Source organism: Gadus chalcogrammus, chromosome 19 (genome assembly GCF_026213295.1).
Source record: "Gadus chalcogrammus isolate NIFS_2021 chromosome 19, NIFS_Gcha_1.0, whole genome shotgun sequence".
In the NCBI taxonomy this organism is placed as follows: Eukaryota; Metazoa; Chordata; class Actinopteri; order Gadiformes; family Gadidae; genus Gadus; species Gadus chalcogrammus.
The window spans coordinates 6,570,459-6,584,369 of record NC_079430.1 but is presented as its reverse complement, the minus strand read 5'-3'; the positions used below and the strand labels follow the sequence as shown (position 1 = coordinate 6,584,369).

Below are 13,911 nucleotides of genomic sequence, written 5' to 3'. Positions count from 1 at the left end.
TGAGGTCACGTGATCAGGATGTTGGCCGGGCTGTGAGTGTGAGGCTCTGGTTGTGCGGTGCTTTGAGGGGCCGCAGGTTAGATACTATCTGCTCATTCCACCATGTGTTGTTGTTCTTGTACCCGGTTACGATTACCTCATTTCTGTTCTGCTTCGTTGAGAGCTGTGCTGGGAGGGATGTTGAATAGAACCAAAATGTGAGGAAAACCAACATCAGCTGAGCTGGGTGCTGAATAAGTGCTGTGTCATCGGTTGAATAATTCACTGATGAGCGCAGAGTCATTAACCCGAGGACAGAAGGAGTGGTGAAGCCTAGTTCAGCTGCATTCAGGAGCCACCTGGGCTAGTCTTTAGCCTGCTTGTTTCCAATCAGCTTCTTATGCATCTCTTTGTACATTCATTTAATCTTTGTATGTTTACTCGTGGTCCGAAGCGAAATGGTGTGGGTTTTGTATTTATTATTTATGTTTTATCTAAACAAGTTTAGGATCGGATTTGTAGTATAAGCAGTTATTCTATGTTTATTATACCTTAAATATAATACTATATTTATTCTAAATCCGATAATGGTCTTGACAATACCCTCCATCGTACATTTTCTTAATTATTTATGTATTTATAAAAAAAAAAATTATCCGGTCTGATGTAAATGTTTCTCTTTCTATAAATGTTGGTGCCTCTGATATCTCAGATGAATATCTAATGGTATTTATTGACCACTGCCTCCCACCTCGGTTTTTTTCAGTGTGTCTCCCTCTCTCTCAATCCAATGCTTTAAGTTAGTATTCCCAGTTAGAATTGTCGTTAACTTCATTTTCTAAAGGTGTCATACAAAGTGTATGATCAAAAAAAATCCCCAAACCCTGAATCAATAACTAATGAGACAAGGTGTGACCTTCGACCCTGCAGGATCGGAGAGGCGCGGGAGAGGCAGGGAGGCAGGGCCTGGTGCGGCAGGAGCACGTTAAGGACCCCGCCAGGGACCTGGAGAAGAGCGGAGCCGGGGGAGGGGAGCTGCTCACCAACAGAGGTCGGCCATCTTTCCCTCACTGAGTTTGGTCTAATGTCCCCTTGAGGACCTCAAGGAGGAGTCTCTCTGACAGAGTAGACTCTCTAATGTGTTGTTCTGTGTAGCTCAACTGGTAGAGCCTGGCATCCACGCTGCCACGATTACAAATCCATGCACTCATGGACAGAGGCGTCCACGAAATGCCATTTACGACCAATCAGGCTGGCCTAATTGGCCATTTTGGCAGACGCCGTTTAAATGACCTAGAGAGATGTTTTTCATGTACAGTCATTTATGAGCAGGAAGGGCTTTGAGTCTATTGCTCCAGGGGGCCTATTTGGATATCGGGGTGCGTCCCTGAACCGTTGGCGTTACCTGCTGACCAGCCGCTAGCTCCTAAGGTCATTCTGGAAGTGTCTCACGCTGTGCCGTCTCCGCTTAGACGCAGGAGCCGGGGAGAACATCTCCATGACGCTGACGGAGCTGTCGGTGTTCATGAAGAAGCAGGAACTGGACCTCCAGCTGAGGACGGAGAAGGAGAAGGAGGAGGGTGAGAACGCTGGAGAAACACGTTTGAAATGCATGCCCCTTTTTGGTTAGTACACGAGTACATTTGATCACCAGGGGGTGACTCCATACCAATACTCCTCCTCCTCCTCCTCCTCCTCTTCCTCCTCCTTCTCTTCCTCCTGCTCCTTTTCCAGCCGCCATCTCCGAGGAGCTCCTGAAGCTGACCGAGGAGAAGCGGGACCCTTCGGGCCTGCGGGGCTTCGACTCCCCCTTCTACCACACCACCGAGACCCTGACCGGCCGCCGGCCCCCCGACAAGACCCCCCCGCTCTCCCACGCCCAGCCCGGGGGCCACGCCGCCTCCTCCTCCTCCACCGCCGGCCACCCCCTCCGCACGGGCGTCTCCAGCCCCGACAAGGCGGAGACCCCGGCCTGCACCGGTGGTCCCGGAGGAGGTGGAGGAGGAGGAGGAGGTGGTGGTGGGGGGGAGAGGTGCTTGGAGCAGTCCTGGTCGTTCCCGTCCTGCTTCACCCCCATCGACCACCACCTCCACCGGAGCCCCTCTGCCCCGGCGGAGGAGGGCGGCGGGGGGGAGGGCGGGGGCTCCAAGTTCTCGGGCCTGTTCTCGCCGAGCCGCCGCAGCACCGCCCCGGCGGGCTCGGCCTCCTACGAGCCGCTGTTCGACCTGGCGCTGCCCCGCCTCGCCTCGCTCTTCGTGGGCCGGCGGACGTCGGAGGCGGTGCAGCAGGCGTCCCGGGGCCGCTGCTCCCAGCTGGAGGAGGGCTTCGAGGACGGGGAGGAGGAGGAGGAGGAGGAGGCGGTGGCCGCGTCGCCTCTGGAGGTGCTGGATCGCCTCGTGCAGCAGGGGAGCGACGCCCACGATAAGGTGCTCAGGAGGTGAGGAGGAAGAGGAGGAGGAGGAGGAGAGGAGGAGAGGAAGAGGCCTAAACAGAGCCTGGGGATGGGGGGGATTTTGGACTGACGATGGAGGATGCTCTTGATTATGTAACGAATCATTGTTCATCTTGAACGTCTCTCTACTGTTCAAGCTTTAAGTGAGTTAGGTCAGGGTTAGTTAAGTTAAAGCTTACCTCGTCTTCATTGGTTTTGGTCAACAGCTATGGGTAACAAAGTGCTTAGATTTGATTACTTTGAAATAACTTTTTAATATCAGCTTGTAAATGTTGAATCTAGAGGACGAGGAGCTACTGAAGACAGAAATCCAACAACAAACCGCATGAAGGATAGATATAGAGATGAAGTGAATGTAGTCGCTGGCTGGTTGATACCTTTTTATTCTGAATATCTTATCTCTCTCTCTCTCTCTCTCTCTCGCTCTCTTGCTCTCTTGCGCTCTATCTCTCTCACTCTCTCTCTCTCTCTCTCTCTCTATCTCTCTCGCTCTCTCTTGCTCTCTCCCTCTGTCTCTCTATCATAGATTGCCTCTGCCAAGCAAGTCAGCTGACTGGACTCACTTCGGAGGTAAACATCTCTCCCTCTATCCCTCTATGTGTGTCTCTTTGTGTGTGTGTGTGTGTGTGTGTGTGTGTGTGTGTGTGTGTGTGTGTGTGTGTGTGTGTGTGTGTGTGTGTGTGTGTGTGTGTGTGTGTGTGTGTGTGTGTGTGTGTGTGTGTGTGTGTGTGTGTGTCTCTCTATCTCTGTCGGTGTCTCTCGCTCTCTCTCTAGAACCGCTGAACACAGCTCAGCTCAATGAAAAACAACCAAATGCTGATCTGGCAGTTTAGTTGTCTGTTGTTTTTTTGTTTGTTTGTTTTTACGTCTGGGCTCGACTCCGAGGCCGTGCCAATTCCTGATTGGTTAAGGAGTTGGTTCCGCCGGTAAAACCGCGTCCAAATCATTTGATTGCATGATAACTCGATACGCTGACTGTGGCTTGACTCACATTCCACATTAATTGGTTACACTTAGTATGCCAACACACAATGTTTCAGTTGAAACCACTTGCAACCTGTTTTTCAAGTCATCGTTGAAAGGATTTTGCCGGTTTAATAGGGCCCCGCGCAAATTGTTGATGTTGTCTATGTGAAGATGTGAATCAGCCATGATTATTGATTAACTCGCCCCTGTGCAGGCCTTCTCACACTGCGGGGTTTGCCTGCTATTGACATCCATTTTATTACAAACCAGTGATAAGCAGCTTGAAACCATTCTATTCCATGTGCTTATTTGTAAGAAATATGAATGGAAATATTTTTTTTATCCTCTTTTTAATTGAGAAAAGCCATTTTGAATATTTTTATTTCTTATTTTATTATTGACATTTATAATTGTTGAATCAACAGCGAAAACCGTCAATGACAATCAAAACCAACCTAAGAAAGGAAAATGTGCAATCTTGCAAATCAGTCAATAACCTGCCTCGAAAAACTTCCAGCCCCTTATCAACCAGAATTCAAATTACTTTGCGTGCTTCAGGCTTTAACTTTCTCCTGTGGAAACTTTAAGCATACGACGGGTTTGTCAGCGGAGAACAGTCAGCGCCCTGAACCTTTATTGAGCTGGCATTTCTCAACATCCGGGTTGTGCACCCAGTGTTGCCTCATCCTGCCTCTCTCTCTGTCCGTCTAGCTTGCGTTCTTTCTTTCTTTTTCTTTGTCTCTCTCCCTCTGCCCCTATCTCTCTCAAAATGTCTGTCTTACTTTCAACCCAGAGCCTGAACACTGGAGAACGTTGTTTGCCTGGCAGAACTCTGGCATTTCCTTTTATTATAAACAGATCTGTCTCTACGTCTGCCTTTTCTATGGGCCCATTTCGTCATTCCTTCTGCCAGTCCCGTCCGTCTCACAACTTCAACTTTCTATAAGTGAACAATAGTCCTCGTTGGCTGGGATCCAACCACGAGACGGCTGGTTTTATAATCCAGAGAATCAGCCATTCCTATTTATACATCGTCCCCTCTATTTATACTTCCTCCTTATGACGCTAGTCACCGAGCGCTGTAGCGCTAGCCTCCTCCTCGCTCCGTTTCGCTCTCCGCTCCCTCCCATCACCACCATCATCATCATCATCATTACCCCCCCCCACTAACCCTCCTCGCCGTCACGCCGGGTTGTCACGGCGATCCTCCCCTGCTCAGGTTCGGCGCCGCAGGACGAGCTGCAGACGCTGCGCAGCCAGCTGCTGCTGCTGCACAGCCAGCTGCAGTACGAGCGCTACAAGAGGGAGCAGCACGCCGTCAGGAACCGCCGCCTGCTGCGACGCATCATCAACGCCACCGCGCTGCAGGAGCAGAACATCGCCATGGTAACCCGCGCCCCGCTCCCACGTCGGCCCCGCGGCGGTCGTTCTGGTTGTCGTTGTTTTTTTGGGGTTGCTCATAAAGCGTGTGTCTGTGGTCGCGCCGGTTCACCTCGACGTGCTGGTTGAGTGGCGGTTTCGCAGGAAGGGCGCAGGTTTCCTGTGCGATGCGCTGTATTGCTCAGTATCTTGGGCTTGTGTTGTGTCTGAAGCCCAGCAAGTGCTGAAGATGCGTCCACCGCATGCGCCCATCGCATCACCATGTCAGAAGTGCATGCAGTAACCCTGAGCCAGCGCAGACCTCTGCTGGGCCATACAGACCAGTACTGTGTTGCATAAACTATTGCTTGACGGCAACTTGGTGTGAAACCAGTGTTTACAAGCGTTAGGGTCGTGCTGCTTTTGTTAAGGGGATGCGTTTGTTTTTATCTGTGGTTGGCTAACAGGCTTTTCATGAACTTGGGGGCAGGATAGTCCAGTGATCAGGGGATTTGACTCATAGCCTGGAATGTTGTTGTTTACGGTTACAAATAGCGTTTCACATGGATTCTAGCGGCAGGGTAGTGTCCCGGGTTCAAAGCCCGATGTGCAAAGTCAAAGTGAAGCGGCCAAGTGCACACTTGAAGCCCTTAAAGTGGAGCGGTGTGGAGGCTCCGTGGAGGACAGATGTGTTCCAGCTGTTGGCTGAGTGTCACCATGAAGTGCCCCTGAGCCTCATCTTCTCAGGTTATCACGTCTGAAACGCTCTCGGCCTGCTAACAACTGCATACTAGGTCACCAAACCGTGTGCGTGTGTGTGTGTGTGTGTGTGTGCGTGTGCGTGTGCAGAAGGACCAGCTGAGCCTGCAGAGTGTGGACGTGCTCACCCTGAGGGAGAGCCTGCAGGTGGAGCAGCAGAGGTACCGCCAGCTGTGGGAGGACCGGGAGACACTGGTCACCCGGCTCCACTGCCAGGTCAGACAGCTGCAGCAGACCAGGGACGACTACTACACCAAGAACCAGGAGCTGCAGGTACACACACACACACACACACACACACACACACACACACACACACACACACACACACACACACACACACACACACACACACACACACACACACACACACACACACACACCAGGGACAACTACTACACCAAGAACCAGGAGTTATAGGTACACACACACATATGACCTATAAATGATACACACGCACGCACACACACATACACTCCCCCACCCACACCAGGAACGGATGCATAGGACCATGAAGTAAGGATTTAGACATAGGCCTGTGGAAGTTAGCTTTAGGGAAATGCGGAGACAACCCCTTGTTGAAGAGTTGAGGAAATCGCCCTTCGTTCCCATCACACATCTCCCTTAGTCCAGCATCCATGACAGATCGCAGAGGACTACCTCCTCAGACCGTTTGCGTCTGTTCGCAAACGTTTGCAGTAAACTCAAAGCAAAGCAGAACATCTGCCCTCTGGTGCTCAACCCACAGATGACATCAACACACCAGTACCCCCCCTAAACCCATTGCTCTCGCACAGACATGCTTATCTATTCACAACAGTTATACATTAGATTCCAATGCATATGAATAAAGAAAGGTATATGAGGTGCCCTACATTAAGAAGGGAACCATGACCCTTGACCCGTGAACCAAGAACCCTGTCAGAGCCGAGCCCCCATTCGAGGTCTCTGTCCCGTGTAGGGGAAGCTGCAGGAGTGCCAGAAGAAGACGGACAGGCTGGAGGCGGAGCTCCAGAAGGCCAACAACAAAGTGTGTCACACCGGACACCTCCTCAACCAGATGAACATCAAGGTAACACACACACGCACACACACACACACACACACACACACACACACACACACACACACACACACACACACACACACACACACACACACACACACACACACACACACACACACACACACACACACACACACACACACACACACACACACACACACACTTTCCCTCTGCATCATCACAAAGTTCTGAGGGCCCCTATTATTTCCACCAGGTGTGAGTGTGATCAGCCATTACAAGCCGTTTTAAGTTCTGCCTTTTTCTGTGCCTCAGTGACATCACAGGTGGGAGTTGTTTGCTGATGTATGCTGAATAGCTTAGTCGACCAGTCTAACCAGTGGACGGTAGCAAATGTTGCTTACTATCCATCAAACATCTATGTGGACAATCCTACTTGCACCAAGGCACAGTCGCCCAGCTTGTAATGGCTAATCACACTCACACCTGGTGGCATAATACCCTTGACACACAAGTGCCGTTTGTGAGCACATAAGACTAAAGCACGCGGCTGCGTCGAGATGGATGCTAAATAATGTGTTTTCACTCGAGTGGAAAAGAACAGCCCACTATCACTGTCTGTGTGCTTCGCTCCTTGTACAACAACATCACTGTTCTTCTTTGGGGTTGTGCTACGAATAGGAACCAAGCTTTGCACCCAGGGAGCGTTTGTATTCAGGTTCAACTCTGCCCGATAGGAGGGCGACCGCGGCAGAGTTGTGTTGGTCACCGCACGACCGACAGAGGGTCAAATGTAAAACCACCATTCAGGTGGACTGGCTGTTTTGAACGACCACAACCATACGAACACTGGCATAGAGATCCCTACCACCACCGTCCGCACGGCGGAGTATAACTCGCCACTAACAACCCCAGTCCGCCCCTCCGTGCTCAGCGACACGCACCTGAACGTATGGTGACAGGCACTCGGGTTCGGAGCGCAACTGGTGTTTTGTCCTGCGTGCCGATTGGCTGTCCTGTGTGTCCGTCACAGCTGAGCAGCAGCGAGAGCACCCAGCAGCAGATGAGCTTCCTCAACAAGCAGCTGCTGCTGCTCGGGGAGGTCCACCGGCTGGCCGCTCTCGACGCTGCGCACACCAGCCCCCACAACGCAAAGGTAGGGAGGTGTGTGTGTGTGTGTGTGTGTGTGTGTGTGTGTGTGTGTGTGTGTGTGTGTGTGTGTGTGTGTGTGTGTGTGTGTGTGTGTGTGTGTGTGTGTGTGTGTGTGTGTGTGTGTGTGTGTGTGTGTGTGAACATATGTCTACATGCCTGTGCAGCACGGTACGGGTGTGTTTATCTGGTACGCCCTGAGGCCAAGTAAAGAATATCAAAAAAGGAAAGTCAACTCCATATGGGATCCGACTAGAAGCCCTACGCTTCTGTCAGACCGTTTTTGATTTCTGCCAGTTGCCAAATATGAACTGAAATCTGCATCAATAACCTCAACGTCTCTCTCCCTCTCGTGTGTGTGCGTGTGTTTCTGTGTGTGTGTGTCTCTCTCTTCTGTGTGTGTGTGTGGGTGTCTCTCGTGTGTGTGTGTGTGCATGTGTTTCTGTGTCTGTCTGTGTGCGAGTGTGTGTCTCTCCTGTGTCTGCGTGTGTGTGTGTGTGTCTCTCTCTCGTGTGTGTGTGTGTGTGTGTGTGTTCATGTGTTTCTGTGTCTGTGTCTGTGTCTCTGTCTGTGTGCGAGTATGTGTCTCTCCTCTGTCTGTGTGCGTGTGTGTGTGTGTGTGTGCGTGCGTGTGTGTGCGTGCAGGAGAGCCAGATGCTCCAGGCGGCGTGCGGCCACGACGTGGAGCGTCTGCGGCAGGGCCTGGTGCTGCAGGGCCAGAAGCTGGAGGCGGCGCAGCACAGAGTGGTGGAGCTGGACACACACCTCTCCAAGAAGGAGCACCTCATCACCGAGCAGAAGAAGTTCCTGGAGGACGTCAAGGGCCAGGCCAAGTGAGTCCCGGGCAGCACCGGAGTCCAGCCCACAACCCTGACACCACCATAAAACCTTTTAACCTTTTAACCCTTAAATCAGCCTTGAACCTTGACCTTTAATCCTGCACCCTTGAACCTCCGTCCTTTTGGGGTTTACCGTTTTCTTTTTACGACCCTGAACTTTCACTACTTTATATCCTCTTCATGCATTTAAACTTTTGCACCTTAACTTCCACCCTTTCTACTCAGTACTTAATCATTTAGTAGACTCTTTCCTCAATGACTCATGACGTAATCAGGAGTGTTTAGCCTGACCTCCCTCTGTAACTCTCTCTCCAGGTCAGAGCTCCAGGCGTGCGAGAGCCGGTACCAGGCCCAGCTGAGGGTCACCCAGACCCTGCAGACGGAGCTGCTGCAGCTCTACAGCCGGGTGGAGATGGAGGCCTGCAGTACCGGCGCCTCGCCAGCAGGGGTCAGCGCTCATCCACACTCTTCCACACAGACCAGGTGAGAGGGCGCTGCTGGCCTGAAGAATCGACAGCATATAGAGATGTTGTGGATATATATTTCAGAATGAGAACATTGTGAATGGTACTTTGTTTTGGGGACATGTTTCCCACCGTATTAAACATTGAACATCCCACATTCACAACAAACAAGAAGGAGAACATTTCGAAACCTGAAGTAAAAAATGTATTTGCGTTACTAGATAAAAATAATACATTTTGGAACAGACAAATATTGCACAGAATTTCTGGATGAACATAAGTAAGTAAAATATTAAAGAATGTGTACAATGATGCAATATTCATAGTAATGGTGTTATTGATACAATTTCGGTTCCAACCAAAATCCTTGTTGCGTCATCCTAAACACGAGTGTGTGTGTTTGTGTGTGTGTGTGTGTGTGTGTGTGTGTGTGTGTGTGTGTGTGTGTGTGTGTGTGTGTGTGTGTGTGTGTGTGTGTGTGTGTGTGTGTGTGTGTGTATACTATAATATAATAATAATGAAAGAATAACAAGCTGTCCTCCCCAGTCCTGCAGCATCGGACAGAGCGACCAAAACCAATGGCGGCGCCCAAGAGGCCCCGCCCCCGCCTCACGACGGCCCGCACAGCAACGGCAACGGCAGCACTTTATCGCCGGGGCAACCCAAGACGACCCACTCCGCTTCCAAGCCGGCCGCGGCGTCCGCCGGCGTCGCCGCGGTCACCAACGGCAACCAGGACGCCCTGGCGCCGCTCCTGATGGAACCGCCCGCTTCCTGCTCCCACGGCAACGCCCTCCCCCGCCGCCCCCCCGCCGCCGTGCCCCTCCTGGTGGGCTCCTACCCCAGCGCCAAGAGCATCCTGGGCGCGCGCGCCCGCGAGCTCTTCCGCAACAAGAGCGAGAGCCAGTGTGATGAAGAGGACGGCGACGGGGGCCGGCCCCCGCTCGCCGGCCTCGCGCACGGCCTCAAGACGGAGCTGTGCGTGGAGGCGGCCCCCTCCGGCCTCCACGCCCTCCCCCTCGGCTGCGCCCGGCCCCCGGACCCCGCCGCCAAGCCCCCCGCCGAGCCGCGGCCCTCCGCCACCAAGCGGCCCCGCTCGGCGTGTCCCTCGGGACCCCCGGCCCCGGCCGCCCAGGGGCCGTCCCTCCTCTCTCTCACTGTGTCCCCCAGGCAGCAGCAGGCCGAGCCCAGGAGGCAGCGCAGCGGCAGCGGGGGCTCCGGGCAGGACAGCCCCAGGAGGAAGGCCGGCCCTGGGCGTGGTGGTGGAGGTAGTGTTGGTGGTGGTGGTGGTGGTGGAGGAGGCGGCGGCGGGGGTGGAGGTGGAGGTCGGGCCCACACCAGCGCAGGCAGACCCAGGCAGCAGCAGCAGCTGAAGATCATGGACTACAATGAACCCCATCAGGAGCACAGCTAGAACTGAGCCAATCGGAGGAGAGGGAGGCCAAGAGTGTGGGAGACCGGAGAGGAAAGGACAGAAGAGAGAGGGGGAGAGGAGGTAGGTGACGAATGGAAAGAGGGAGAACAGAATAGGGAGCCTTGGGTTACAAGAAAGGAGAGGGAGAGGAGTGTAGATGGGAGGGGGAGAAGAGGTATAAGCTAGGAGCAGACGGAAGAAGAAGGTAGAGAGAAGAGCACGAGTCGAAGAAACCACAGCGAGCAGAGCAGAGATATGTAGGTATTAGTGGAGAAGTTTGAGGGAAACGGCTACAAGCGTACGTCGTCGAGAGAGAACTTGTCAGCCGCTCTTTTGAATCAGTGTTATTCGTTCCATTCCTCAGAGTAGACAACAGGATTCAGCCTCGTTTTGTTTTTACTTTTAATTCATTCGTCGGGAGGACTTTCCAGTCAGACTGCGTACTGTGTTCCCGCTAGACAGACACCATTACCGCTTCTGAACAAAGATTATCCGAGCCCATGCCTTGTATGTTCAACTGTACTATAGACAATAGATGCATACTATTAATATTTTAACCTTCACACAGTGTAACAAATTAAGATGTAAAACCGGAGACATACGTTTGTTGTAATTTTTAGGCATTGCAATAACAAAAATAATCCTGCAAGAGATGGTTTTTGTCATACAAGTGTATGAGGCTCCTGGCTCACTGTGCCATGAACCACGCAGGCTCAAGTTCAGAGTCCCACAGACCAGCGGTTTGTGTCTCAGCTCGGATGGACGACCCAACCGGTACAGGTTGTTATGAATGAGAAAAAAAAAACCAAGCTAGCTACATTCCCCCCTACAACAAAATGAGAAGGTATTTTTTAAGTATTGTTGTGGAAGAGTATATGTTTTGAAGGATGCACTGGAGTGTTTGAAAGTGTTTTGCAGCTATGTTGTTGTAGCGTCCGTTGCCATCAGCGGCTCCAAGGATTCAGCAAAGATGCAATAAGTGATTTGTATAAAGTTGTATTTATTAAGCCTTTATTTATACAGGTACCAGTCGGCACATGGAATGGCCCCTAGTCACATCACAGCTCCTGAGTTAAATCAAACATGCGTTTAGCAGAGATTTAATAATGTCAGGTTGTTTGTTCTTTTCCTTCCCTTTTTAAACATCTTTTTGGGGGTTTCATACCTCCTGTCAATCTTAAAGTGCCAAGCTACCTTAACAAACACAGACCAACATGTTGAAAACGATATCGGTACGTAACGCAAAGCCGTTTTCGTTTTAATAGCGAGTATATTCCATGTTTGCTTGGAGTCGCCAAGCTCCTAAGTGCAAAGAGTCGGAGCACAGGGGTGAAGTCTGCTTAACCTTTAAGGCCTGTCGGTACAGGTTGTTTCAGAGGCTTTTTGGCTCATTTACTTTCCGTTTTTCAATAGCATTATTTTTAAGGAAACGCTCACAAGCAGGTATTCCTCCCTAGGTCAAATCCTGTTGTCCACTACTCCCAAAAAAAAACAACCATTTGCTGTAGTTTGATTGCGCGTCGCTATCTAAGAGCATGTTTCACCATCCACAGTCAACGCCAACCATTGTTAAACTACAGCAGGGCCAAACTGGAGGTACCGCCAGCACACACACACACTGATGAGAGGAGACTCCGCGAAGGTGACGAAGGACACTATGGAGGGAAAAATACAAGAAGTTCTGAAAGTTGCAGTTGCTTGTGTTTAACTGTGAACAATAAAAGGTCGTCGTCAATGTTTTGCACTACAATTAGTTGTTTGTGGTTTTTTATTTGTTCTTCGTCATTTGTAGTAAATAGTGGGTTTTTGGGGTTTTTCTGGGTCCTGGTTAACTTCCCATGTTAAGGTCTGATAGGCTGCCACCGATTTGAAGTAGCCAACAACACATTTGACCTTTAAAAGCCATTTAACACATCTGCAAGAATGGAGCAGCCTATTTAGAATAGTGTAAAATATAATGGAATAGAATAGTACTCATGTCATCCGAGAGTTTAAACAAGTTAAAGAGGAGTTATATTCGTGTCCTTAAATGAGGATGACGTAGGTTCAGCATGTGTTGATCACGTGTCAGACACACCATGTCTAAGGTCAGTGAACTTGGAGAAGGCATACAGTCTCGCTGTAGCCGGTGTTGCTAGATTGGTAGGTAAATCTGGCCCAATCTGGCAACTCTGCCCAACAGACCCTACGTCCATACGTATCAGTCACGTCAAAGTAGATGAACGACCTCGCCACAAGGGGGCGCTGTTGCAGTGGAAAAGAAGCCTCGCGGAGGCCTTCTCCAATCAACAGGTAAGGGAGGGTGGTAAATACGCTGTTTCTTGTTTAATGATTGGAGATAACAAGTCCTTAGGCTATTACAGTGCTACGGGGGTCAATCCGTGACTGCGATATTGATGATACAGAGGGGTGAGGCGTGCTATTTAACACGTTTATCGCAAACATGAAAATAAAAACAATGGAAAAATGCGGAAACGCCTAAAAATGGAAGTATGGCGAATACAAATGGGATTGATGCGTTCGATAGATAAACATATACACTTCGTTTTTTATCTATCTATAATTTATAAATGGTTTACTCATAATTATATGTAATTACCAGTACATTGGCATAAACTGTAAAAGTGAGCTATGTTTTAGTAATAGCTTTTTTTAGTGTGTGTGTGTGTGTGTGTGTGTGTGTGTGTGTGTGTGTGTGTGTGTGTGTGTGTGTGTGTGTGTGTGTGTGTGTGTGTGTGTGTGTGTGTGTGTGTGTGTGCAAGCGCGCCTGGGATTCTGATTTCCCTGGGCCACACCGGCGGGCCCCTATACAGGCCCATTGCTTCTAGGATGGGATCATTTTTGTGAGTATAACCGACCAAGTATGATTAGTTTATCAAACGTGTGCATATGTATTTCTTGAGAGAATAAAAAAAGAGTGGTATGATTAATTTACCAGCATTCCACCGGGTCAAGGCAATTGATGCAAGATAATTGGGCACATAGGGAATCCCTGGCAATTTGTGCTTTCAGACACTACTTGAGAAATTAGATGTCAGTGCAAATGTGAAATTGCTCCTCAATGTTCTCAAAGATTCCATGAAATTTTAAATATAAATCTTAAGCATTCCAGGCAAAGGAATCCGTCTTTTTTAGCCCACTTGAAATGGTGCCCGATAGAAATGATCTGAATGACGGAAAGCGTGGCGGGAAAAAGAGACAGCGCGCGCTGTAAAGTTGGGCTCGCACGCGGGGAAGAATGTCATGGCGCGTACTGCTCGGTGAAATCCTCGTGCAACAATTCATCCGATTCTTTTTGACACGAAGTCGAGTTTGAATTTATCCAGAGATGCGTAATTATGTTATTCACACCCTGCTTAGCACCTACTTAATGCAAATATTTATATATAACTACATAGGCCTATACGACGAGCGACCGGGCTACAGCCTACTTTTGTCCCCAGAAGTTACAAGGTACAAAGCACACAGTAGCGTATGTTCGTATGAATAAGAATACATTACGTAAG

The 13,911-nt window shown here is 50.3% G+C and overlaps 1 protein-coding gene across 1 annotated transcript in view; it reads left to right on the top strand.

Annotated features, from left to right (window-relative positions):
• tsc1b (TSC complex subunit 1b) overlaps positions 1-12,982 on the top strand; it is a 28,061-nt gene extending 15,079 nt beyond the window's left edge. The window contains exons 12-22 of the mRNA XM_056578429.1: positions 910-1,030; positions 1,452-1,559; positions 1,714-2,416; positions 2,958-3,001; positions 4,617-4,783; positions 5,606-5,788; positions 6,477-6,587; positions 7,573-7,695; positions 8,334-8,521; positions 8,843-9,010; positions 9,538-12,982. Coding sequence (XP_056434404.1) covers positions 910-1,030; positions 1,452-1,559; positions 1,714-2,416; positions 2,958-3,001; positions 4,617-4,783; positions 5,606-5,788; positions 6,477-6,587; positions 7,573-7,695; positions 8,334-8,521; positions 8,843-9,010; positions 9,538-10,405 — 2,784 coding nt within the window. The 3' untranslated portion in view covers positions 10,406-12,982. The remainder of the gene's footprint in view (positions 1-909; positions 1,031-1,451; positions 1,560-1,713; positions 2,417-2,957; positions 3,002-4,616; positions 4,784-5,605; positions 5,789-6,476; positions 6,588-7,572; positions 7,696-8,333; positions 8,522-8,842; positions 9,011-9,537) is intronic.
• The last annotated feature ends 929 nt before the right edge of the window (positions 12,983-13,911 follow it).